Below are 27,674 nucleotides of genomic sequence, written 5' to 3' on the forward strand. Positions count from 1 at the left end.
ACTGATCTACGTTTGACCTTCTAGATAGGAACCAGATCTTAGGTTTAGAGTATATATACTGAAGATGCAGAAAGACCACCTCACTAAACCTATGACCTTTTGTGTTGTGAATAGAAGAACAAACTACAAAGTCATTGTGTTGCTTTTTTTTTTTTTATTTCTCCATTTTCTTTGCTAGGAAAAAAGGAGCTCATTACTGGATGTCAACATGAAAACAGGAATTTACCTACTTCTCTTAAGTGAAATATGTGTGGAAATCATCAAGGCTGGCATCAAACCTAAAATTCCAAAGAAGGAAAAGGAGAATAATTTCTTGGAAAGAAATAAAAATGTCAATGTTTCTGAAGAGTGGCATCACCATAAAAATATCTCTAAGCCTTTTGAAGATCGAGGTCTTGAAGAGTTCAGTCTTTACAACTTCACTGAAAAGACTGCAAATTTCGGATTTAATCTCTACAGAAAAATCGCAATGACACATGATAACAATGTAATCATCTCTCCCCTTTCTGTATCAGCTCTCATGACTGCATATATGCTGGCAGCCAAAGGGGAAACACACAGACAAATAGTAAAAGGTCTAAACCTCCATGCTTTGAAGGACAGAGTGGATCGCCATCATTTACCAGCTTTGTTTAAACAACTGAAAGATAACATCACAATGAATGAAGAACTTCTCCTTGTGCAAGGTACTCTTTCTTTTATCCAAAATGACTTCAGACTCAAGGAGTCTTTCCTCAATTTATCTAAGCAGTATTTTGATATGGAATTCCTGAGAGTGGACTTTCAAAACTTCACACGGGCAAAATTTGTCATAAATCAAAACATAAACAAAAGGACCAAAGGAAAAATCCCAGAGCTTTTTGAAGAGCTTGATCGCCATAATAAATTGCTACTTGTGGACTACATTGTCTTTAAAGGTAACTGTCATTTTTATTTTGCAAAATGATTATTTGTTACAAGAATGAGAATTCTAACTTCAGCTACATTAGGAGAAGTTTAAATGAATTCAGATGCCCTGTTTGTCTATGTCTATCTAGATTTACTTTCTTCTATTATGTGTATTTAATATGAAATGATTTTTCATGATAGAGAACCATAATTCTTCTGTGCTTTCTTCCATACAACAGTCTCAAAAAGAACAAAAAGCCCTGCATCAAACTATCTCAATCCGTCTCCAGATGATCCCTCTTTATGACTAAAAAGTATGTTTAATTTTAATTCACCAATTAAAATGAAAAAGCCTTAATCATGATACTTTTTTGGATGCTGGATACTGGGCATAAAAATCATTGACTGATTTTATACAGTACACAAAATAAATAAAACAAAACCAAACCAAAATTCTCTATTTCAGTCAAGAATCTTTTTTCCCCAGAGGAACCAGAGTATCCCACTATATTACCTTACAGGGTAAGGGAAAGAAATAGGTGTGAAGGGCAGAGATCGTTCTGTGGAGAGGTTCTCTAATGTCAAATATCTTATAGTTCTTTTCCTGGTTTTGGGGTCTTTCTGACTACTGGCTTAGAAGATAGATAAGGGAGTCCAAAAGGAGGTCCTGGCAATGACAGGGAGCCGTAGCCCACTCTTTACTCTGAAACAGCTATACAGAAGCCAGAGATACCCTGTTAGGTAAAAAGCAGAGACAAAGAGCTAGAGTGACAAAGAGGATGAGGTATGCTGTGCAGAGAGCCCACAGTCACAGCCACTACTCCAGTCCAAAGCACTCAGCAGATGCCATCCATGGAAACCCCACTAAAATAAATGCACATGTGAGAACAAACAAAATCACTCCTCAGCCATATAGCCTCCCTACGGACTAAGTCTATTCTTCAGTATTTACAAAAGTGAAGTTTGTTCAATGCCAAGGTTACTTTCCCTGGCAGAAAATCAGAGAAAAGTGATAAATGGTTGTGGCTACGTTTGAAAGCAATGGTAGAGATCAGAATCATTAGTATAGAAGAGATCAAATTCCAGTAAAACTTACAAGTCAGTGCACTGCTGAAGCCCCATCCGAAAGACTGTATAATTACTTTAAACAGAGGATGTTGAACAGCTGAGAGAATTTCAGAGAAGGTGACATGTTAATAAAAGACAAATGCTCACATAGCATTCAATAAACAAAAAGATATCTGAACTTGACTGGCAACTAATTAACCTTAGAAAAAGATTTCCCTTCTTTCCCTGCAAATGACGGAGTTTATTTGGTGGATTACTTCCTTTTCCTGCTGTAAAAAATTGAAAGCACATACACTAAATATTCTGCAATTGTCATCCCCTTGTCCCAGACACAATTGACATCCACTTCAACTAGATACGGAAAATATCCTTTTTAAGGGTTTCTGAACATTTTTCTGAACAAGTCTGAATGCACGTAATTAATTTATTTCTTTCCTCAGGCAAGTGGGTCTATCCATTTAATTCCAAATTCACAGAAATGGAGACTTTCCACATAAACAAATACAGAAGCGTACAGGTACCCATGATGTTCAAGTCAGATAAAGTTAATTCAACTTTTGATGAGAACTTAAGATGCACTGTGATAAAGCTACCCTACAAAGGGAAAGCCCACATGCTGATTGTCATCCCAGAGAAGGAGGGAGATTACATTTCACTTGAAGACCATTTGACTACAGAGCTGGTGGAATCCTGGCTTGGAAACATGAAAACCAGGTATTGCTTTGACACTCATTGGCCTTAATGTCTTTTATGTCTATTGCAGCAAAGCAACAAGCACAACAAAGATCGGTTGGTCTTTTTAACCCTTTTTGCATGCTGGCGTCTCTGTGGCATTAGGTGTCTACAGAGTAGATGTCCTTTAAAGGCCTACCCACAGCCCAAGTACATGTGAAAGCTTCTACTCTGAGATGACAAGTCTGGCTCATCTCAGAAATGTCTGTCTCTCTGAGGACATAGTCTATCTAGTTTTTCCAAATTCTTCCTTAGGCCTTGTCTCTCCCTAAATTTAGCACTGCCAGGTAAAGTGCACAATAACCGTAGATACACAGTATGTTTATTAAGCCTTGCCTACCAGTGGAAACACAGAGTAATGAATAAATTTGAGTAAGAAAATGTATTATTCCTGTGAAACATAATTCATGAATTGACAATTCTTTTTACCGGTCAATAAATTATTGTGACACCCTGGTTTCAGGGCACAGTAAGAGCTGGTGGAAGTATTTTATACAGAGAAGGAAATTATTTCTAGCATCTTTGGCAGTCAACAAGTTAGAGATTATATTCTGCCAGCCTAAATTCTGGCAGAGCCTCTTCAGTTTTTGCCCTTTCTGTTTCTGTGTAAAGCTTAATTCCCAAGTAGCATGCAGTTCAGCGATCTACTATATAGTCCAAGTTTGCATTGAACTTTTTTTTTTTCAAACAGAAAAATGGATATTTCATTTCCAAAGTTCAAACTAGAGCAAAAATACAAAATGAAGAAATTACTTCATGCTCTTGGAATTAAAAATCTCTTTACACGTACAGCAGATCTTAGTGATCTCACAGATCAAGGATACGTAGCAGTTTCACAGGTAAGCTTTCTAAAATTATTTGCTTTTTGGATTTTAATAGTATATAAATGGCCCAGCCAAGAGACTATGTCGCATGCACTTATAGGGACACTGACAGGAAAGGACCTCATCTGCCAAGTATATGCAATCTGCAGACGTTAATCAGTACGGATGCCATGTCAACTATGAGGCATGCAGAAGTAAGGGGTGGTTTCATTTCATATGTGCTCAACACCTTCCAAAGCTAACCCACCACAGGAGGAAACTGCCTCAAGAAGAATATGGTTGGCATGGAAGGAGTATAATTAAACAAAAACTGAACAAGAAAGACATTGTAAACGACAGTCAAATGGCAAAAGCCAGAGCAAGGAAGGAAACCCAAAGAGGGAACCCCTCATACACATTTCAGAGACAGGTATTCTTCTTAAGAAATAAAGAACTTTAGAAAGTTCAAATAATCTCAAAAAGGTAATAGTGAGAAAGAGAAGTCGAAGCAGTCCTGCCTTTCCTTCTGCATACCTTGGCAGAGAAAAACAGAATCTCACAGCAAAGCACCAGCACGACACAGTTGTATTCCAACGGATAGGGATGCTCCACTTCTTACACTGGAACTTTTAACGATCACTAAAGAGGCAAAGGCAAGGGTGGTGAATGGCCTAGAAAAGAGGAGCACAACCCACTAGAAAAAGAGAAGGAGAAGATAAATCAGTCCCATTACTTAACGGAAAGCAAAGGCGAATTTCAGAAGACTGACAGAAACAGAGGCAGAATGAGAAGCAGAAAAGAATGGAAGAGAAAGGACCTGTCGATCAAACCAATATCAAGGAACAGGTCTATGTGATCAGAGACATCCCATTAAGAAGAAACAGCTAGTCTACAGGAAAGACAATTTGCTGATGACAGAAAATCAGGAGGCACGGTCAAAGAAAGAAGATAAATGACATACCACACAGAGAAAACTGTGACCTCAAGGACTGGAGTGTGTGGAACAAGATGAAATGCAATTAATGTTAAATGTAAATTCATACATTAGAGTAAAGGTAAGAAAATTTCTGCAACAAGCTGGATTTGGAAAACAGGACTAAAATGAGATCAACCTGACACAGGATTTAAAAACACAGCTTTGTAAACCTACGTAAGGTATTTATATAATGCAACTGCTTGCGGTTGTACAGGGTTGTCACAGAATCACAGAATGGTTGCGGTCGGAAGGGAGCTCTGGAGGTCACCTGGTACAACCCACCTGCTCAAATATAGTCACCTAGAGCCATTTGCTGAGGACCATGTCCACATAGACTTTTAATATCTTCAAGGAGGGAGAATCCACAACCTCCCTGGTCAACCTATGGACAAGTGCTTGGTCGCCCTCACAGTGAAAAGGTGTTTCCTGATGTTCAGAGGGAACCTCCTGTGTTTCAGTTTGTGCCCACTGCCTCTGGTCCTGTCACTGGGCACCACTGAAAAGAGCCTGGCTCCATTTTCTTTGCGTCCTCCCTTCAGGTATTTGTACCCTATCAGAAAGAGCCCTTCTAAGCTACTGATGCTGCTTTTACAAGTCTCCCTACACCAAATCTTTACAGAAGCCTTTGTGATTTACAAAAACTATTGACAGGCAGTATGCTAAACACTTCTACACACAATTTCAAAAACTCTAAGCCCTGAACTACAGTTTTCCAAAATTGTGCTGGCTTAGCAAAATAACCTTCTGGAAAAATGTAACATCCCAAGAATAAATTTTTAATGGATAGAATTGCAGTGGTTTTCACTTTGGTAAAAACTATTTCACTTTTGGGAAGTACAATGGTAATCTGCAGCACTTTTCTCCCTTCCTCTTGATCATGTAAGTATTCCAGTCTGATTCTCAGCAGTTAACTCTGTTGTGTTATCATGAATAAAATCACACTTGAATAGTAGCTGCTAACTGATACCAGAAGCAATATATGCATCAGCTACAAAGTGCCAGAGGAGCATCCTGTCCCTGTGAATTGTGATAGCCAGCGTCATTATTTAAGAATATTTAGCTCAACACTGCTGAAGACCTTCAACTGTCTTCACATAAGTAATTCCTAGAATTAGGAGTCTAGGAGTTGGGAATGCACTAGCTGACTAGGCAGTTCACCAATACACACCCAAAAACAGGGAAAGTACTGAGAGGTACATGCAGGCTGAAAGAACAAAAAGCGAAAGGAATCCAATCCAGCCAGGCTGCGATTTCAGTGGGAAGGGAAGGTCTTCAGATCACCCGAGGATTCTATCTCATTGCTGCACATATTTACTCTGTGCAGTCAAATGTACAAATTAGAAACGCACAGGAAAAAAGCCAAAATTGGTGCATTTGCCTAAGCTCTCGCAAAATCAGCTGTAAACGACACACCCAGCCAGTCAGTGTTTGTGACTGATGAAAACACACCTACCACTTTTAAGAAACTCTCCTCCCTTGTACAGTTAGATGTCGAAGAGGAACACTGTAGAGGTGCAATGGTTGCTTCACGTTACCAGCTGTAAGAACAAAACCTCGAAGTGAAGCCTATGCTCAGAAATGTGGAAAAGAAAAATGACACCTGCACTAGCATCCACACTGTAAGCGTTGTGGTCACAGTAGCTGTACTAACACCTCTGCTGCCGAAGGAGATAGCATGTGGGTCTACCAGTCTAACACACAGAGCTAGACTGCACAGACCTAACCATTTTAACCCTGAATAGAAGCTTCCTTCAACCTAATGCCTTGCACTTTGAAAAAACATTCTTCATGTTAATATTTATTTCTGTCACATATTTTATTTCTGCATTGCATTTCAGGTTGTCCAAAAGGCAGTAATTGAAGTGGATGAAGAAGGAACTGAAGCCACAGCAGCTAGTGGGTCAGAAATAACTGCATTCACAGTGCCTCCTGTCATCAAAGTGGACCGACCATTCCTTTTTATGATTTTCGAAGAAACGTTTAAAACATTACTGTTCATTGGCAGGGTTGTTGATCCAACAGAAATGTGAATAAAGGTAACAGTTTCTATTCTGGGGTATGTAAGAGGCTTTATTTCTATTTTATTAATTTACATTAGAATAAAAAGACAGTGAAATGTGAGAACATAGAAACCTCTTTTGTCTCTCCAGCTAGCAGTAGGTCATCCTATTAATATTTTATTAATGCCTAAGTAACAAGCTAAATTCACTAAGGCTCAAAGTGACAAAAAAGTGTCTTGTAAAACCTACCGTGCAAATTAAAAATACCCCACAGAACTGAACTTTCAAAATTCAACATTTTAGTGATAAATATGAATGAAACCCAGAGACTCCTGTGCCAAAATATTCATGAAGTTCATTGCCAAACACTGCAGCTTGATATTCCTCAATGCTATCTTCTGTTGCGATGAGACTTAAGAGCCTACTGACCTCGATGTTAGCAGAATTTTGCCACTTATAAAAACACAAGCAGGACCAAGCCCTAAAAGAGAATACAGCCTCTGTCTAGAGATCTTTATTTTATTACTGTAGAAATTGCGCTGAGTCTATCATGAAGTTTGCATCATCTGGAGTGTCACCTCTTTCAAAGTATTTATTCAGAGTATCAAATCACCTATTTTCTCAGGGTACATGATGTGCCTGCTTTTAAAATAATCTTTCTATTAAAGACAAAAAAATTCTGAAAAATAACATAGGTATTCTGAAACTGGAAAATCTGAATCTGTACTACTTCAAAACATCAAGCTGGACATCTCCTAAAAACAGAATTTCTGCATGTAATATCATCTAGACATCAGGGTGAACTGCATAACAGGACTCCATGCCTGAACTAAGACAGACTTTGGTAGGAAAAAACATACCTTCATAAATCTAATTCACAGAGTTGATCCTAAAACACAAAATGTGTTGCCAAAATGTTTCAGAAAAATATTTCCACAATCTAAATACAACTCACTTTATTCAAGTAGTGCAGTGATTCCAACAGAAAAGCAAGATTTTTTAACATTTAGTAAATTTTAACTAGCGGAGTCCTATAAATAAAGTATGAAACAGTGCAAAAAAGCTACTTCTAACTGTATATAACTAACAAATCTAAGCATTACTCTTCTTGCTCATACAGCCTTCACAAAATAGTTGCCCAAAAGGGGACAGAAGAGTTTTCAAAATTACTTGGCATAGAAGCTTCAAAGGTGTCTATCAGTAAATGCACAGACAGATGTGTCCACAAGAGAAGATATAAAAAAAAAACCAAAACCACCACATTACAGCACAAAGCTGCTAAACATCTCTAAAAATCACCATTACATGTCTACTCACAGCAACTTAGACACTGGTCTAAGCCACTCACAAAAAGATTTAGCAGGCAGAGTCTGGTATCTGACTAGACTACAAAGGTGCATCTAACCTAGCTCCACTTTGCAGTATGAACATACCTGGAAAGAAAGAGAATCCCTCCTTCCTGCCTCCAAATGATTAATAGAAGGAACACTGCTGTATAGAACCACCCAATTATCACTGTATATTTGGCCTCCAGCTGTTATTCTGAATTGCAGGTAAAATTAATGCTACAAAGGATTCAAAAGCATTCATGTTGTCCAACAGAAGTAACCCAGAAGTAAGCGGCCCCACAAAAGGTTGCTGGGATGGAGGTCTGTAGTGTGAAGGATTGAGGAAAGTATAAACGGGACCACGGGAGCATTGTACAAGGAAGATGTGTAGACCAAAAAAATGTCTAAATAAATCATTTAAAGATTACATAGCAAGAATTTAATACACAGTAGGGTTATTGAGTGGAGCACGCGTTATCAGCATTAAACAAATTAATCAGTTAAAAATGACAGACAAATGACAGCCAGTAAGAAACAAACAACAGACTGCATACAGAACTCATTACATGCTTATTAAGGGGAGAAATAGCTTGGATTCAAGTTTCTGAACTTACTGGTTGTTCTGCATTGCTCTAGTAAAGGCATCTGAGGGTCAAACACAGTTTTGAGTCCTGTTCTGCAGCTGGGTACTGCTGATCTGTGTTTGGTCCCTGGCAGAAGTCAGACTGAGAACAGATTGAGCAGTCTCCTGTGGCCCGTGGGTGAGCAGCTGTAGCTGGCACATTGAGTCAGTTCTCCCTGGGGAACTGGGAGTATCTGCTTTCATGAATGAGACAAAAGCAAAACCTGGGAGGAGCCATTATAGGTGGTCTGTATATCTGCACCAATATTGCATGTTAAACACGATAATACTTGACAAAGCTTTTAAAGAAATGTGTGATTTACAAGATCCTATGCCAGGCTGCAGAACAAACAGAAGACTTGAGTGTTTCCGCAGAATCCAAACAATGTCTGTGACTAAAGACAGAAAATACATCTAAATGCAACTGCAGTGTAAGAAGCCTAAGAATTCAGACAGTAAACCACTGCTAAATCCAAAGACACTTTTTGTCCTTCACACATGACAGCATACATCTAGCATTATTACTATTTAAAATAAATACCTTCTATAGGTAAATGCTTTTATTTATTTTAATTATAAAAGATGCCCTGAGAATTTTTTTTTTCGAGAACGTGCATGTACAGCATTGTCCTAGGTTTTATTTTGAGTAAACCATCATTCATATTTTTACATTATAAAAAGTAACCACACACGCATATGCATTCACAGATCAGATCATCTTTATCATACACCAATAACTTTAAAAAAAACACATTTCTGATATCAATATATTTATGCTGCTTCCATTTTGAAATAGAGAAGCTGACAATAGCTTCATAGGCTCTCTCTCAAGTATTGGCATAAACGGAACTCTTTAAAATAGAATTGCATTTTTTTCCACAGACAAATTTTGATAGAAACATTAGCATTAATACAAACAAATGCAGATGACATCACTGAAGCATGATAGCTTTCAATAGCAGCTGATTAAAAACTAGATTCATCATTATAAATTATTCAAGTGAAAATACAATCTGAAATACTAAAAATTAAAACAAGTATTTATACAACAAAACTTATGAAACAATTTTATATATATATATATATAATTTGGAGACATCTGCTTTTAGATTGCTTTGAAACTAACACAGGATTTTTTATGAACTTGGTACTTGTAAAAACATTACCTTCAAATTCACAGCACAATGCTACTGAAGTTTATGGTTTTCATAGACTGATCAATGTTTCCGGACTTTGGTGTTAAATTAGGTTTGAAGGTTCTTTAAAATGTGGGATTGCTTTTTAATATTCATAACAATTCCTTCTATTTCTTGCATAAAACATGGGTGCTAAGAATTGCTAAAATTTTAAATAAGCCAATTAAGTAATGGATATGCGCATTCTAAATCCAGGAATTTGAACTACAAAGGCATAATTGAAGAAAACAAAATCCTCTCTTTAGCTGCAGCAGTTAAGAGCACATAGCTGAAGTTATATTTCATAACATTTCACTACACCGTTAGAATTCTGCAACCATTACATTACTTATCAGAACATATTTTACAGCTTGGGATTTTACTTAAAAGATAAAAAGTTTTAACATTGCAAGATGCATTTTATTCACTCCAGGCTTTAGAAAGTCCCATCTGCTGCTCCCACCTTATCACACCAGAACGTTGCTTCCAGTCTCTGGTTCCCTTCTTTTTCTTTCAGAAGATCTAAGAGTTTGATTTTCTGTTTTTTCTTCATACAAAAGAAGAAACACACATAATATGTTGTTGCTACATTATTAAATAACATAACATAATAAATTGCTATTGCATACAACATTTTAATATAACTCTTAGCTGCTGTACTTTAAAAATTACTAGCTGCTCTACTGCACCCACTGAAAAAGCGAAATGGGCACATTCTTCATAAGAACGGTATATTTCTCCATTAAGTTTTCTACAGAAGGTCCTATAGAGATCCTTTTAAGTGAGGTGGTTAAGGCAGTACAAGCAGTCTACTCATGGCTACAAATAGTGCCGGAAGTCTCCAGTTTAACCCATGACAAAATCTGGGAAAGTGGAGATGGGGAGGGGGAAAAGCTTAGAGCTCTTTCCAGTGCAATTTCTAGGGCTTCTGTTGATCATGTCACTTGGGCAATTTCTGCACTTTTCATAGCCTTAATATTTTAATCTTTAAATATACTGTTCTTCAACTTTGCAGAGTTGTAGTTACGTCAATTAACCACTGTTTGTATATGGTCAGAGATCTTTGGAAGAACAGGGCTTAACTTTTAGAACTCTGTGAAAATATTTGCATCAATATTTTACAATATCATTTACAAACAAAGCAAGATAGTGTTGTGTTTCACCCTTTTAAAATTGCTGATTGAACCTTTCATGATAATACACCAGTGTTAAGCTACCCACTAGCTTCATCTTAGAAATGGCAGCTAAATGACATGCCAGTCCCACTGGACCTCATAACTCTTGCCAGCTTAAATGACAGAAGGAAGCTGTAAGTAACCAACTCAAAGTGTGGTAGATCAGCGGCAGAACTACTTCATCTTGTGCTCAACTTCCTAAGCAATTATACGACTGGATGAAAGACATTGCTCTAACATACTTATGCATGTAATTGTTACAACATGGTCACACACCAATGTGTATGTCTTAAAGGTCAGTTGCTGACATCTTATAAAATACTGATGTAAATTTATTATTAAGAAATTTATTTCTATGCAACAATAAATCTACTCCCTCTTTTTACAAGATGGAAGATCTGTGCCCCTCATTCTTGAAGTAGGTTTTAATTGGAAGTGAAATAAAATCAAGCACCATCTGTATGTCTATAGGTAAGACAAAAAATTCTTAAATGCTGTCTATAAAGCTGGATATTTTTATTGGATGAATCTATAAAGTTCTTCAAACTAGTTTTAACCAATTGCATATTGAAATCAGTCACATTACAGTAATGTAAACTCAAGCAAAACTGGAATTCTCATCCTAAAAGAAAATATCTTAATCTCAAACTAAAAATGAGGATTTAAAAGAATATAATGAAACTACATAGCATAACAATACAAGATCGGACTACTTGATGGAACGCAGTGTTTGTGCATCATGTCAATTTCTGCATTAGAAGGATTCATGATCTAACTGGCAACTCTTCAATACAAAGTCAGAAAATCAAAATTACTCTGCAAATTGACTTAAGCAAGGTGTCTTGTGGGATAAAATACTCAAGCGGCGCTCTTCGTGATTCTTCCCTATTTCATAAGGTCATTAAAGCAGGTATTCATCTCTTTTGCGATTCCACTATTAAGTTATATGGGTGCATCCTTAGCCTGATTCTTGCATGTTCTATTGCCCGAGTATTACTAAGGTCTAGCAAATGACACCGAAGCTAATGGTCATTTTCTTGTCACCTCCTTGTGAGCACTGGATCAGGATTTACTTAGATTATTTTTTTCCTCCATCTACATTATTTTCAAAAAGAGAGAATATTTTAATTGGCACACACATCTCTGAAATAGGACAAACAAAATGTTTGAACTCATGAGTATGGAAGTAAAGACCTCAGTTCTCCACCAAAGTAATTTTGGGTTTTGAAAAATTCCTGGTACAACATGAATATATGAAATCAGAAATTCTTCATCCCTGCAAACTGCACTATAATTGTCAAAAGTGAACATTTGCCAACAGAGCAGTTCAGTAGTTTTATGGAAAAGATTACACTTAATCAATTAAATAATATTTTGTCCAAATGTACATAACTTTGAACTAAGAATCATTAATTATATATGTTGATATTTTAATTATTAAACAACATATTACTGCCCAATCTTCCATTCTTCACAAACACTCATAATTATTTAGGTAAAGAAACATGTTAGAAGTTACCTTATTCATGTTGCAGAGTCAATAAACTAAAAGCTAGGACTTGCCAGAATGAAGATGGTCAGTGAAATGCTTAACCAGCATATATGTAAATTTACATGATGACATAGTCTAAATATATACTCAATTATTATTTTCTCACAAGTTTTCTGCCTTAGTGAGCCCATAGGTGGTGACACTCTTTCACGAGCATCTATTCAATTGCACCTCTCATTGTACAATTTTCAAATTCTTCTCTTAGTAACAGTAATTTCCGTCAACTGCTTACATATTTGGCTATAAATTTTTCCATCATATAACTTAGAAAATAATGTTTTCTAGAAACTGTCTTTTTTGGTATTTTAGTATGTGTATATTTAGCACCAAGTCTGACTTTCTGAACAAAAGAAAGATAAAAGAGCTACACCCAAACATATATGTGGTCAACAAGGTTATACGGATGAATGCATTTACCACCAACCATTCCTGAGTCTCTTAACATCTCCTTACAGAGCTACTCCATTTTCTTATGAAAACAATTATGTATTGGGTCAGATTACAAAAGAAAAATTGAATCTACAGTGCAGTGACATTATACCAACTTGAGAGATGTGTTTTCCCATAAGAACACAGAACATTAACACTCTTATTCAGAACTAAATGTAGGTCATCCTAAGCCTGCTCTTTCTTGAAAAATGTTTTTCTTCCCCTAGTATATCTTCTTGACTTCAGACACTATGCAGTTTAGGGACTTTCTGAACCAGAGAATGCGTCCAGAAGATTGTGTTTAATTAGATATCTACTTTCAAATAGTCTGCTGTTAAGGTATTCACTTGGGAATGATACATCGAGACTTGAAGCTGAGACTCTTACATTCCACTTTCCCGCCTGAAGACAAACGTATAAACTGCTCTGTGTGAGTCTTTTTCTGTCCCTTTGTATACAAACAAAGGTATCAGTTTTATTTTAAGTGACAGATAGAAAAACCTTTGAAATTGGGAAAAGTTTTATGTAATGTAAAAAATACACCTAAGTGATCTTTGCATCTAACTGCTTTGTGAATACTAATCCATTTATTTTCCCCAAATTGTTGAGACAGATGAGTAACTGAAACTTCTACAATGGTTGCTAAAAAAAATTTACAATATTTGAACTAGTTTTCTGGTTTTAAAGAGAGGGAACAGACATATCCAGTGATTAGAGTGAAAGCACATGGGTTTTTGAGCACACCTAATTTTTCAAAGTATGTAGCACTGTATGTCATTTTACGTACTCAGAATACATGTCCCATTTACTTTATACTGAAAATGTCAGCTTGTCTACTAAATCTAACTGTTGAGTTTGAAATCAGGCACTTTGAAGTAAGTGACCACCTAACAATCACCTATAAAATGTCTGAAGTACCATGGGTAATATTTAAGAGAAGGAATTAGACTCTGGCAAAGACACAGATAGAGTGTAATTTGACTTGGCACCTTAAGGTGCTTCTGCTGTGAAACCACTGACTCAACATAAAGTCCACTTTCATTCACTGCTTATCTTCCAACCTTTTCTACAAAGAAATTGTAGTTTTAAAAACAATAGGTCACCATGCAAGCTTGATTTCATTCTAGAACAAATTTATCTTGTACAGCGAAGGTGGTAAAACTCCAGTAGAAAAAATCCTATGTGATCACACAGCAAGAGACTGTATCATAGTATCATGTATACAGGTAGCTGAATGCAAGCTGTTCAGAGAGCTTCTTTTTATATTTGTTAAACTTTTGAGTGTTTTGGTTTACAGTTTAGGAATTTTATTAACACATCTGTGAGTAAAGTTGGGGGCAGCATTTTGGTTTGTTTTCTAAAGAACCTGAAAATACTGAAGTGGCAAAGTATGAATCCATACAGATACTTAATTCACAAGAAAGGATCACTCAAGAGATATCACTATCGCTACTGTTTCCTCTTTATACCTGGCAAACCAGTGTAAGGTGTTTCCTCTTTCCTATCTGGTTCAGGCTCCACATCTCAGCTCCGTTACCTTAGACCAGCCAGTCATAGCCTCACATTCTGGACTCTCCTTCATTCTTGGTCTCTCACACCTATTCAGACTTCCAAGGCCCAGCTTGCATTTCCCCATACTCTTCAGCTTCTAGTTCTAGTTTCTGCTATACTTAAGTCCACTTTCCCAAGCAACCTCCCTTTCTTGCTAAAGCTGGCTCTTTTGCTTTCTTCATTCTGCCTTGGCTAAGAAAGCAAATCTCTGATAGCAAATAAAAATCTCAATTTGAGCATCAAAAATTACAGCCAGTCCAATGATAGTAATTTAGAACTAGAAGTTACAGTGTAAAAGGAGTCTGCAGGGAACTGGCTCCTAGATTTGACTAAGTACACATCACAGCGATTTTCTAAGACTGTTACACTTTTATCACAGGAGCAAACAAATTTATCTTTTATTTTGTTCTTGCAAAACATTGAACAGTTTAGGCTGATGCTTAAAGAAAACCAGTCTGAGGAAGGTGCCTAGCATTGAAATTTTTTTTATCTAAATGGTTAAGGTAAAGCAAAGAAAGCAGCCTAAACAACAAGTAGCAGTAACAGTTCATCATAACTGTCAAAATTCACCATGAAATTGTTACAGGATAAAACATAAACACATATAAACACATAAAAAGAAGGAAAAGGAAAATCTAAATTCTCTAACAACACATACATTCTCTTTCTCCAACTACAGGCCGCTAAATCACTGTGACTGAAGTTATTATATATCAAATGCACTAACCATCACTTTGTCCATTCCACCCTCCTCATAACGTATCAGTTCAATGTGCAAACATGTGGAGGAGAAACAACGTAAAAGACTAATTAAAAGGGAATGCAATCTTAAAAACGCTTATAGTTGCACACATCATATTTCTACCCTGCTATTTTAGTATTTCAAAATCTGGGTGCAGAACTATGATAAATATAGGCTTAATTTTACATGGCTCTTTTGAGTTTCCTTTGAAAATGTTACCCATAAGCTGGTTTTAAGCTCTTGTCAATCACTTACATGCTCATCTTTCGGGACTGACTCTCCTTATTTCCACCGTTCTTTTGGTCAGCTGAGTTAAATAAGTTGCGAGAAGAACTGGAAGGGAAGGCCGCATTCCCACTATTACCAGAAGAATGAGTCCTGAAGGAATCATCTGAAACAAAGAGTTGCAGTTTAAACAAAGATTTTTTTCTGGAAAAAATACACAGAGAGAAAACAGAATGAGCTGGTTTTCGTGTGGCAATAGTGGCCTATTTCCTATGGCAACAATCCAAAATTTAACTTTCTGTAAGGGAATGGTTTCAACTTAACATTTCTTCAAGTATTCTTATGAAAAAATGCTAAATAAAAATCATTAGAAGACACATTTTGGAAGACAAGATTAATACATTTAATATAGGAAAATAATGGGATTTAAGTGGCCAATCTTCAGCTGTTTAAAATTTAGCTATTTCATTTAAGCTAATTATCTAGTGTCTATTGGTAGTGAATGGAAAAAGGCAGGTTCCTCTAGGAAGCAATTAATCTCATTCTAATCTTTAATCATCAAACCCTTCAACAGCAAATCGAGAGGCATTTCCAGACAGCAGTTTCTCTCCCCTAATTCAGTAGAAGTTACACATAATATTCCTTTCCTCACATAAAATGGGTGGAGGCAAATCACAAATGCCAAACTCATTTTAATTTTACTACTTCTGAATGTAACTTTAAACTAACATGTAAAAAAAAAAGTCTGAAAAATAGACTAACTAGACTATCACTTAAGTGCCTAAAAGTATTGGATATCTATTAATCTACGTTCTTTAGGAAAATGATATCTTACAGTATGCCTGTTTAATGGGGCCCACATATTAGCACCCATACAAAAAACTTATGTAAAATATAATATAATGACTACTTACCACTAAAGGATAACATACAACTCTTTCCCATTCCTGATACTGAAGATGTATATCCTGTAGCAGAGCTCTTACTTAAAAAACAAACAAAACAAAACACAACAAAATTGCTTATTACAGAAAAGTGTTCTTCTCAATTTTATCATCCTGCTGTTTAATAATATTGGAGGTTATTTCTGAGTAAAAGAGAAAAAGTTATGCTGAAATGTCTTTAAGAAATGCACAGATCTAGATTTAGCAGTTCATATTGAAAAATATTTTAATGTATGATAAAAGACGATATATATTAACTTAAAAGGAATTCATAACAATTTGTAGGCCTCAGCATGCCTTAAAACGGTATTTCTTTCTTCAAAACTGCATACCTTAAACAATTAAACAAAAAGCTTAAACTTTAGGTCACAATTCAGTGAGCGCATATCTGCTTTAATACATTCATGTGCATACAATTTCATAACAATTGTCTATTAGGTAAACAGTTGCCTATGAGATAAGCAATGAAGATAATAAAGATACTTAGGACACTTGTCTATGTTGCTGTATTTTGGATGTAGTGCTTGAGTACTGAAAGACTGGCTTCGAACCAACTTGGATTTTTTGTCTTCTTTGCCTAAAATTGTAAGTAGTAAAAATTTAACATGGATATCATTGCATTTCCTCAGTAATTAAGAACATAATTTAGTATAATTTTCTGTCAACATATGCTAGCTGAAGGAACTGATTTAAATACTTCAATAACGATAAATAGACCTTATGTCATCTATTTATATATTAAAGAATAAAATAAAACTGCAAACCATAGAAAATACATTCAGTTCTAGGAGTAGAAACTTTTCCTATGTGCAGCAGGTGAAACTCTGGCCCACAGATGCCAACAGCAGCTTTGATGGGTTTTAACCTGCTGATGTGAAATCAATGCATTCTAGAAGAGTTTTTAAAGAGTTCTTACCTGCCGATGTAGCAGAAGAGCTTCCGGGAACAGAGAGTGTGATACTTTTTGCCAACACTGATGATGTTTTACTGTCTCTACCTGAAAAAAAAGTCCAGTATAAATGCTTCTCTCTTAAAGCTTAACTGTAAATAAAGAAAGAGGAGATAACATATCACAGTCCTGGGGTAAACAGTAATAATACCTAAGCCAATGCTATTAACACGTCAGAAATACCACAGACAAGTACTTACATTATATCCCAAAATGAAAAATACCAGAGAACAAAAACTGTCATATATTTTATTAATAATATGAGGCCAGTTTTCATAAGTATCTTTAGAAACATACAGAAAAAAAAGTTTTATTGCCACTTTCTAAAATTCTGATATTTACTGTATAAATTGTCTCTTTTCTCCTCTTTTTTCTCCTACCTTTGTAGAAGAGTAATGCATGCACAAACAATATGTACACAAATAAAAAAAACTTACGCTTCTTTTCAAATATTTTATCATTAATACTTGTAGATCTTCCATCATTTTGCTGCTTCCCTTTTTCTAATTGTTCCTAAAAAAATGAGTAATTTTCTTAGGTATTATTCAGGAAAAAAATAAATTAAATTGTGTTTCAACTTGGCATTGCTTTCAAATCAACAAAATAACAGTTAATTTCTACTCTCTCCCACTCTACCAGCCCTAGTGAATATCCAGAGAGCAAATTAAATAGTACAGAATGAAATCAGGGTATATATCCTCTATAAAAATCACACAAAAAAATGTTGACTGTGATTATGAAGGAAGCTCAAGAGTTGAAGTTTGCATTTATAGCTTACTATTATTAAAATTTTTCCTGTTTTGGTTTGTTGGTTTTTCTTTTAATTAAAGAGATACAGAAATTGACAGCTGACAATGTAAAATTTTTGTGCTATACAGATACTCTGATAATAGAACTAGCAATATTTTTAATTCAAACACATAAATCAATGAAAGTAGGTTTCTCAAATGGTAAAGTGTGTCACGTATGTTCAAACATTTTAAAGGTCTAAAATTAACACCTACAGTTGATAAGCCTTTATGCATAACAAAGCCAAGTATTATAATTCTTCAAGATTAAGGAATTCATTTGCATTTCTGTAATATTAGCTAGCCTTAGAATTCCTTTTGAAAGCACACCAATAGACAGAAGACAGTGTTAACACAGCTACATCAATAATTTCGAAAGCCAATACTTGCTTCAGGATTCTCAGTGAATCAATATCACTCCAACTTCAAAAAACTATATATTAGCTTATTTTCTGTACTATGTTCATAACAAAAAGTGCGAAGTGAATTGTAATTGTTCTACTCTATTTTTTCGTTTCACTCTAATTACTACCCAATTTTACAAAAAAAAAAGTAATTAATTCAGGTCAAGGTTGCTGGAATATAGTTTCTACGAAGCCAATTACTAAAATTAAGGAAACTTATTAACATATTCAGCATTAAAATCTGTAGCAGTCAGATATATTTAACTGGGTTCAATGGCTCCTCATCTATTTGGGACTGCAACATGTCACAATTTACTGTGTACATCTCCAGTTCCTCAAAAGCACACATCTCACAGATAATGCTTAACCAGACCTTTGTGATACAGAAGCTATGTCCATATCAATAGGATATATCATAAAAATAGAGCTGCTCTTCTGAAGTCTAGCTTTAGAAACAGGGTAAAAATAAATGTTATCATACAATACACGATAACAGAGAGTGCACTGCAGGCTATTTTACCACAGCCCCAAATGCTTTCACTATAAAAACATAAATTGTATCTACCTAAAAGCTGTTAAAGCTAAGTTCCAGTCTTTGAATATGTATATGTAGGTCCTGAGAACAAACCTTGAACCTTTGGTTTGAGCTAATGGGAGGTGGCAGGAAGAACATGAGACAGGTGTCATGAACTGAGAAAATCAGCTGCCCAAGAGAAGGCCTGCACTACCTATTGACATCAGTGGGCCACGAACGTAGGCTCTGTAGCAATCACAAAGGGGAAAAAGTGACATTTTTCAGACAGTGTTGCATCGGTTCACTACAGGGGAGCTCAATTACTGCAAGTCAGAGAACTATGCTAATGAAATTCAGCCTCTTCTAAATCCTATTGGCTTCTTAGCTTCCTCCACCTCTGGCTGGAAAGGAAGCAGCAAAACAGAGCACTGCAGGAATCTAAACTAGGCTTTGTGCCGAGGTAGTAGTCCATGTGGCAAAGCACCTGCTGCAGTTTTTGCTTACAGCCATGACTGAAGATAAGTAGTTTCATAAGTTGGGAAAGCATTCTGCAAACTTCTCTTCCAAATCCTATGTAAATTGTAGCTCCTTTTGCTCTATACAGCCTGCACTAAGTCACCCTCCGGCCAGGCTGCAACGGCCTTTCTTTCTTTTTTTCTGGCTAACCAGAAACTTGTAACATGCAGAGCCTCCTTCAGCTTCCTTAGCCCAAAAGTTATGACATCAATTTCTTTGCCTATGGAAGCTGTTTGTGAATTCTGTGGTGTTTCATTATTCAATTTATTATGTTATACAAGCCTAACAAACTGCTAAGCTCCCTCAAAAAGACTTCATAAAGGTGCGCTGAAGAGTTTGGATTTTATAACTACAGAGGCATCAAGCATGAGTGTTCTTTCAAGAAATTCCAGTTTGCCTTTCTCATTGATACAACAAATTTAGGTAGTAAAGAAAAGGAAGTTACATGTTACTTTGAAAGACTTAACCCTATTGTAAAGTGTAAAATGAAACAACACACAGATTATGAACCTACTAGGTCTCTCTATAATATGCCTCATTAATATTTAGCTACAAACTATTAAAAAAAGGACAGATTGTACTGATAAAATATACCATTTCCAAAAGGAGCTGTTCTTGTCTCTCTTTTTCTTGATCCAATAAATCATTTTCGTAAAATCTTTTCTGAAACTTCAAAATAAAATCAATAAAAATAAAAAATCACTACATGAAAATGGGAATTAAACGTACTTGGTAAGTATTAAAGTTAGTAAGTACTCACAGCATCTACAGAGATCTCCATTCTGTCCAATTCTAACACTGTCTATGAAGAAAATCAAAATATCATTTACCGTTACTGAACAGCATGCAAGACTTTTAACAAAAAAACTGTCCAGATAAGAAGCTCAGAATAGTGGTATTCAAAATTAAACATGCCTTTTCTTCCCAAATATTTGAAGCCTATGCTTGTATTTTTGTGCTACAGATGCAGTTAAAAACTGTCAGAGAGTATTCTCGGAACCCTGCTGAGACTCACAATGAAGGACAATAGACTGTCTAATTGGAATTCAAAATACGCTTAAGGAAAGCACAGAAGCATGAACAACTGGAGCATGGACCCAGGAACCAAGACTGAAAAAACAACTCAGTGACCTGTGAATAAGCCAGGATGCTCCAACACAGGTGTTCACCCAATCTCTCCTGCAGACTGGCCCTATAAGGAAGTCATCTACTTTAGCTACTTCACTTCATGGCTTGAGACTTAAGTATGTACTTTTTCGTGAATATTCACATTACAAAGACATTTGTAACATTTCAAAATCCTGCAAAACCTTTATCTGTGTATTGTAAAACACACAGATGAATAAGATAGCTGTGCACCAAAGACTTGATCATTTTTACTAGGGTCAACATTTAATCCTAACTTTAGTCATCTGCTATTTTTTTCACAAATGGTCATTGAGCCAAAATCCTGAATCCCAGTCACTAGAAAATAACTATAATGTAAGTAACCAAGGAAACACCAACTCTCTTAAATTTAACAGAATGCACTATACTACGCCTTTTCTTAATTGTTCGAAATTACGTAATAGGCAATAGAATTCTTTAGTCTCCTGTTCTTAGAATCAAGAAAAAGCATAACTTTGATCATCTTAACTTTTAATGATACCCCACGACAAAATGCTGCTGGAAAAGAAAAACGCTTACTCTTTTTACAATAGTCAGGACATCTTTATCTTTCTCTTGACACAAAAGTTTCCGTATACATAATTCCAACTGCTGAAGTAAATGTTTATCAGTGGGAATCTTCAGAGTAGATTTAACTTTTGGCAACAAATAGCAAAGCTTCATTCTATGAAAAAAGAAGTAAATATTCACATTTTGATGTAGATGTTTAATAAACATTACTAATTTTTGTATTGCATGCTAGCATTTGGCATAAAATAATTAACTTAGTAGGTCTTGTTTTTCAGAAATGATTGTTCCTTATGTGTTGTTTCCAGACATACTGTAACATTTTCAAAAAATGTCTCCATAGATTGGGATTACAGTCCTGTATCTAAAAGTCAATAAAGATTTCTTCGGTTTGGGTTTTTTTTTTTAAACTAGAAAGGTAAGCAGACCTCTAGTTTTTCAAAGTGATCAACACACTTAACTCTATCAGGTACCTAAATACACCGGAAATCTAGTCCACCAGTACAAAAGAGCTTAAGCTTCACTAAAAATCCTGTGACTCCAGTTCTGCACAACTGAGAGAATGAAGGTGTATCAGACAGACTAAAAGGATTTAACTATTTACTGCCTCCTAAAGAAGAAAGCCCTTCTTCCCCCTACCCTATCTCCCCACTTCTGTCTGGAGGCTCCTCCTGCTCGTGCTATCTCTGCTACCGGCTGGAACTTTCATCAGCTCAGTCAGCACAACCCTCCACTGACTAATAGAGCAGAAAATGAACTTACTTGAGAGGGGGAGGGCAGAAAAAATTGGACAGTTTTCTGATGGCTTAGTGAGTTTAATCAGTCTAACCAAATGTCCAACAAGCACTCCTCAAGCAAAGGAAGCAGTGGACAGTGTAGTAAGGAATCAGGATGAAAGGAAAATAGTAACAGATTATGATGCTTTCAGAAGCTGTGAGCGGCTCTATTGATTGAGGATGCAATTTTAAACGGAGTAAATACAGCGTGAAAAATTATTCATATAAAATAACCAACAACAGAAACTTCAAACAATACCTTTCTGGTCAGACACTATGTGGATACATTTTTATTTGTTACTAGAGTGACCCTGTGAAGCTCATAGGACAAGAGGAAACGGCCTCAAGTTGCACCAGGGGAGGTTCAGATTGGACATTAAGAAAAATTTCTTCACCAAAAAGGTTGTCAAGCACTGGAACAGGCTGCTTAGGGAAGTGGTTGAGTGACCATCCTGGAAGTATTTAAAAGACGTGTAGATGTGGTGCTTAGGGACATGGCTTAGTGGTGGACTTGGCAGTGCTAGGTTAACGGTTGGACTTGATGATCTTAAGCGTCTTTTCCAACCTAAATGATTCTATGATTCTCTAATAATCGATTTGCCTTGATTCCTAGATATTGTTTCTAAACTGATTATATAAAAAATGTCTTCATCACTTTTTATATCATTAACACCAAAATACTCTGCAGATTAAACAAAAAGTGTTTCACACATTTAAGAAAATAAAAATTACTGGTTTTGATCAGACTGTAATAGCATATAACAGTGAATAATTGTAATCGATAGGAATAGATGGAAAACCCCCCAAGAACAATACATAGTGATATTCTCTGCTGTTCTCAGATTCCACTGGCTTCTGATCAGAGACAATCCTCTGCCAGAGATGATACCTTTGTGATTAATAATATTCAAAAAAATTTCTTATACGAATTCACCTTGCTGGTTTTATACCTTCAAAATATTTTAATCTTCACTACTTCCCATTACAAAGAGTTACATCACTCTGTAGAAGGCTAGAATAATATCTCCCTAAGTTTGTTTTAAAATCATGAGCTAACAACTACGTCTGACTTCTAAGCTTCAGTCCACTACAGACAGTGCATTCCTTTTGTAATGAGTGTTAGGGAACAATCCAGAAAAGAATTATGACAAAACTAAGATCAATGTCAGTTAAGGGATTGCAAGTTATTTCAAGTCTCCATTAAATTTTAATATTGTATCAACAGAGCTTTTAATTAAAATGTTTTTTAAAAGCAATAAGCTACTACAGATTATACACAAATTTAATTTACTGTTTTAATATAATCCTCTTAACTTAAGGACATGAAACATGGATGTTAACCTATATGCACGAAATGGCTCACTTCTTAGGTTTGGGATCCTGCTGAATTGAGGTGTTGGTCTTACACTAAACACAAGGTCTACTTAAACAGTAATAACCCATACTTAGTGAAGCTTACTGAATGCACACATGTGCAAATTAGGCTTACGTAAATCTCTAAGCAGCATTAGTATTAGCTGTTCAGACGTGTTAATGACGACAACATGAATTGCACACATCAGAAATAAGATTAAAAGCATAAAATCACACATGATTAAAGAACTATTTTCTTACTGATAATAACTGCCTCATCTGTATCTGTTTAGTGAAAAAAAAAATTGACTACGAAAATTATGGAAAAAACACTGTATAAAAATTAGTAACATACCAATTTCCCTTATACTTTTTTATTCTTTTTCAATTGACCTTAACAGTGAAGTAGAAAACTTTTACATAAGGTAAAAACCTATGCTAACTTGTTAAGCTCAGATCACTGAAAGAATTGTGTGTGTGTTTTACTTTACATATAGTGACGTTGAAACAGACGGAACTTAGTGGAGACTGAAGTTACGTTTCTCTCTCTACACCCATGAAACAGCGTATTACTTTCTTCTCACCTAATATTGGCTCCTCTGCCTCAGTGTTCCTTTCACTTCCAAAACTCGACACTTTCGATCAGTCCCCATAACACTCAGACCGACTTACTTCTGGGGTTTTCTAATATCATTCCCGTAGTCCCCCACACCTTTAGTACTGGTCACCCTGAAGGCTCTGTCCCTTTTTACTCAAGTCCCATTATTTAAACAAGACATAAAATCTGCCACAGTATTTCTTGATATATTATTTAAAGCTTTTTTCCTGGACATTGATACATACTCTTTGTACAGTACCTCACATTTGCCACTGGATCATGTGTAAGTTCAAGGACAGGTAGAAAGAAGTATTTACAGAAGAATGATTTTGAAAACAGTTCCATAATGAATTCACAAGTATCTAAAAAACGAAGTCTGTTCCAGTAACTTTTTCCTTGGCCCAGTTCTGGAAAAGAACAATCCACAGACATTAAGTATTCAAGGTCAGATAGAAAATGTTCCAAACGTTAACCTTTGGCTCAAAGATGATAATCACACTCATCACAAGGCACACCATCTCAGTCTATATCAGAAAATGCAAAAAATAGAAAGTGAACTATCTACTGTGTTGAACAAAGCCCTGAATGCCTTTCAAACCATGTCACAGGTGTATCAAAATTACTGTGTAAACATTAAGTATTGCTAATGGGAACTATTAAAACTTCTAATCTATCTTTAAAACACATAGCATAGACCAGAAAGTCAACTTACGTGACAAACTCACTCATAAATAAATTTCTGAGAAGCTTTATTCAGCACTTCTTATGCTCGAAGCCTCTGGAGAATTTTACTTCTATACAGGAACTCTGCTTTGTATATTGCAGCACCTACAGCTAAGCAATTTTGGATTCAAAAAGTAGGGTTGGAGAGTCTTGGCATATTATCAGTTTCCCATATTGCCTCTTCACTAATTCCTTTGCATAAGCTTTAGATATATTCCTTGCATACACACAATATGTTTCGCCTGGTGATAATATGAGCAACTGAATGTCATCCAAGTGTAATCCCTCCAGTGATGGCAGAAAGTTACACTGAATAAATATAACCATAAATATATCTTTAGTCAAAACTAACTTGCATCTTTAAGTAATCAAGGAAAAATTATCTTACGTTCAATCAGCTTCTGAATAACCTCATGCCTCTGTTCTTGTTTGCGATTATAACGCAAATAAACACAGAGAGTTCGAGCAGCTGCTTTTTGGACGGGCAGGACATTCTTGAAAGAAATAATGGGAACACAATTAAACATACCTGAAGGACTATGACTAAAAATGTATAAAAATTCTAGAAGCAGAAAAAAATAGCTAAAAATTAGCCTAACTTTATAAATTTTGAAATAATTGGCATAATGTAAGGGAGAAAAAGAACATTTGGTCAATTCATGAGACACCTACTTCTTTATCCCTTCTAACTTGTTTATTCAACCATTTCATAAACACCTTAAAGTATTCAATGTTTGGAAGGCATCTTCTATATTGCAGGTGTTAGAAAATGGAACTTATAACATCTTCTCTTAGAACAGAGTTTTACTCTTGAATTAATTCATTAAAATTTCAGACTAGTAGCTCTAAATGATCATTCATTTTCAGAATAAAGTGGTCTTCCATAAAGAATGGAACACAATGCAAAGTACTGTATGGAATCAAGAAAAATTAGGCCTCTCTCAGAAGAAAAAGTTTTAATTAACCTAGAAACAAACTGATAGTGAGCACAATGAAAAGAAAGACATCTTGAGTGGGAGGAAAAACATGACATTCTGTCAATCCAAATTTTGCTCCTCAAATGGGGTGGAGTTGTCAGAGCAATTTCTCAGTCTTATATAAAAAACCCCACAGCTTGATATACCACATGAAAGGAGAAATAGTACTTTAAGATTAATATAATATATGAAGTACTACACATAGGAAATACCTGGTGGTCATTGTTCTAAATAGCATAAACAAATAAAAGACAATGTGAAAAAGACAGGTGGGCTCACATTTGTCAAAATGATTGTCAACATTCTGTGAAGAAAACGGTAATAAATCTGATCACTTGATATGATATGAGGAAGACACGCATATTTTTGTAGTAACTTCTCATGAGTTCTCCACTTTAAAGAAGTTGCTGCTCTCTGTTCTGCTGTTGTTAATGCAGGAATCAAGTCAGGAATAGACAATAACTAGAAATAAAAATATAAATATTAAAATATTTATAAAATAACTGTATGTCCTATTACTATGGTTAAAAAGTACATCACAACAAAGAAGAAGGGAACAGATTCTGAGCGGTCAAAGAATTCCTCTCCTCAGACAGGATCAGATACACTGTGACCATTTCCAGTAGATACTAGTCTAAATTGTTCTTTAAAAAAATTAATGATTGTGTTTAAACAATCTCCCCTAAGTAGTAAATTCCACTTAACTAGTCAAAAAGCTATTCCAGTATCTAAATACACTTTCATTTCCAGCCCCTCCTCCTGACACAGAAAAACTAATAACTGTTCTCTTTGTAATACCCTTCTACAGTTATAAAGGCCATTACAACAACCCTCCTCAGTCTTCTCTTTCTCAAAACAAATAAATGCCATTTTCCTTCTAGCCTCTTAATCTTTGCAGTTATTCTTCTCAGCTCCCTAATTAATTTTAGTAGGAACTATACACATTTTCTCAGTAGGAGGCAAAGACTTTATAGTAGCCAAGCTAAATTCTCTTTAGCCCTAAGCAAAATGAAACAGACTACCATACTTGACATTGCACTTGTTATATGCTATATACATCTACAGCTGTAAACGTCTAACAAATCAACATCTTAAATTACACTCTCAACTTTTGTCCATACAAGAAAATAAATTTATTCAGTTCATATATTGTTGGAATATCTCAATCTCTATATACATTTAGGAAGTATGCCCAAAACTCGATCTTGAAGCAGGAGATGATCTTTTATGTTCCATTTTACAGGTGAGGAGTCACTGAATAAACCATCATCCAGAGCCACACAATTAGATTAGCAAAGTTGAAAGCTGAATACAGATCTCCTAAATCCTAACTCAATGCCTTTACTTCAGGAAATAGGCTTCCTTCTAGCAGAAACTGTGTCTGAAAATGGCATCCATGGGCAGTTGCCACATCAATATAGAAAAAAAAAAGTAATAGTTATCACTCCTTTTCACTCCTTTAGCATGAAAACAAGGTTATTTTAGATTAAATTTTGAAATACAATCATTAAGTTATTTCAGCAAATATGTGGTTAATTAGAAAAAGAATATGCATAAACTGTTCATTTTTAAATTGTATAATTTTTCAAAACCTTTTTTTTTTTAATTTTAAATTTTATAAAGTTAACAAACAACAAAAAAACCACAGAAGCTTTACATCTCTCCAAAGCAGAAAGTAATCATGAAAGCCTTTTCATACAATATATGTTTGAACAACTTTGCTACTACTTTCTTTTAGAAAGCAAATTAAAAAACATGGTAATACCCACCTTGCTTTCTGATCCACTGTTTTCTCCTCCATTAGTCATTAGTTCAAGGATTTCAGGAAGGTGACCTACCAGGGCATCTAACACCTATTTAAAGAAAGGCTGCATGAATGAAGTCTGTAAATTAACCTGACTCAATTTTTATCTCTCACCAACATATCCCTGCTGACATCTCTTATGTTACTATTCTCTCACATCCATATTAAAAAAAAAAAAAAAAAAAAAAAAGAAGAGAATGAGATGCAACGTATTTGCATTGATGAGGACTCTGATTTAAAATTGATGTTTTAATTTACTAATATAAGTATTACAGGTTTCAGTTTAGAAAAACAAACTATAGTTCTGATTTATGTGAAGATCACAGTCAATGTTTTCTAAACTATTCACAGCATACAACATTTTAAAATGAATACTCACTCTTAAGAA

General features: G+C 35.4%; 2 protein-coding genes across 3 annotated transcripts in view; one reads left to right on the top strand and one right to left on the bottom strand.

Annotated features, from left to right (window-relative positions):
• Nucleotides 1-208: 208 nt before the first annotated feature.
• Nucleotides 209-6,497, top strand: SERPINA10 (serpin family A member 10). The gene is made up of 4 exons (XM_009952712.2): nt 209-917; nt 2,397-2,670; nt 3,380-3,527; nt 6,306-6,497. The coding sequence occupies exons 1-4, from the start codon at nt 209-211 to the stop codon at nt 6,495-6,497; spliced, it is 1,323 nt and encodes a 440-aa protein (XP_009951014.1).
• A 3,617-nt stretch (nt 6,498-10,114) lies between these two features.
• The window catches only part of PPP4R4 (protein phosphatase 4 regulatory subunit 4), a 70,432-nt gene continuing 52,872 nt past the window's right edge, over nt 10,115-27,674 (bottom strand). Inside the window, exons 13-25 of one of the 2 annotated variants that reach the window (XM_009952711.2) lie at nt 27,252-27,335; nt 25,762-25,944; nt 24,894-24,999; nt 24,042-24,189; nt 21,068-21,212; nt 20,142-20,183; nt 19,976-20,050; nt 17,597-17,672; nt 17,127-17,207; nt 16,694-16,787; nt 16,181-16,251; nt 15,297-15,432; nt 10,115-10,139 (exon numbers count right to left, since the gene is read on the bottom strand). In XM_009952711.2, coding sequence (XP_009951013.1) covers nt 10,115-10,139; nt 15,297-15,432; nt 16,181-16,251; nt 16,694-16,787; nt 17,127-17,207; nt 17,597-17,672; nt 19,976-20,050; nt 20,142-20,183; nt 21,068-21,212; nt 24,042-24,189; nt 24,894-24,999; nt 25,762-25,944; nt 27,252-27,335 — 1,266 coding nt within the window. The remainder of the gene's footprint in view (nt 10,140-15,296; nt 15,433-16,180; nt 16,252-16,693; nt 16,788-17,126; nt 17,208-17,596; nt 17,673-19,975; nt 20,051-20,141; nt 20,184-21,067; nt 21,213-24,041; nt 24,190-24,893; nt 25,000-25,761; nt 25,945-27,251; nt 27,336-27,674) is intronic. The other variant, XM_086462613.1, reaches the window with a different exon arrangement.

Source organism: Leptosomus discolor, chromosome 3, assembly GCF_034619465.1.
Source record: "Leptosomus discolor isolate bLepDis1 chromosome 3, bLepDis1.hap2, whole genome shotgun sequence".
In the NCBI taxonomy this organism is placed as follows: Eukaryota; Metazoa; Chordata; class Aves; order Leptosomiformes; family Leptosomidae; genus Leptosomus; species Leptosomus discolor.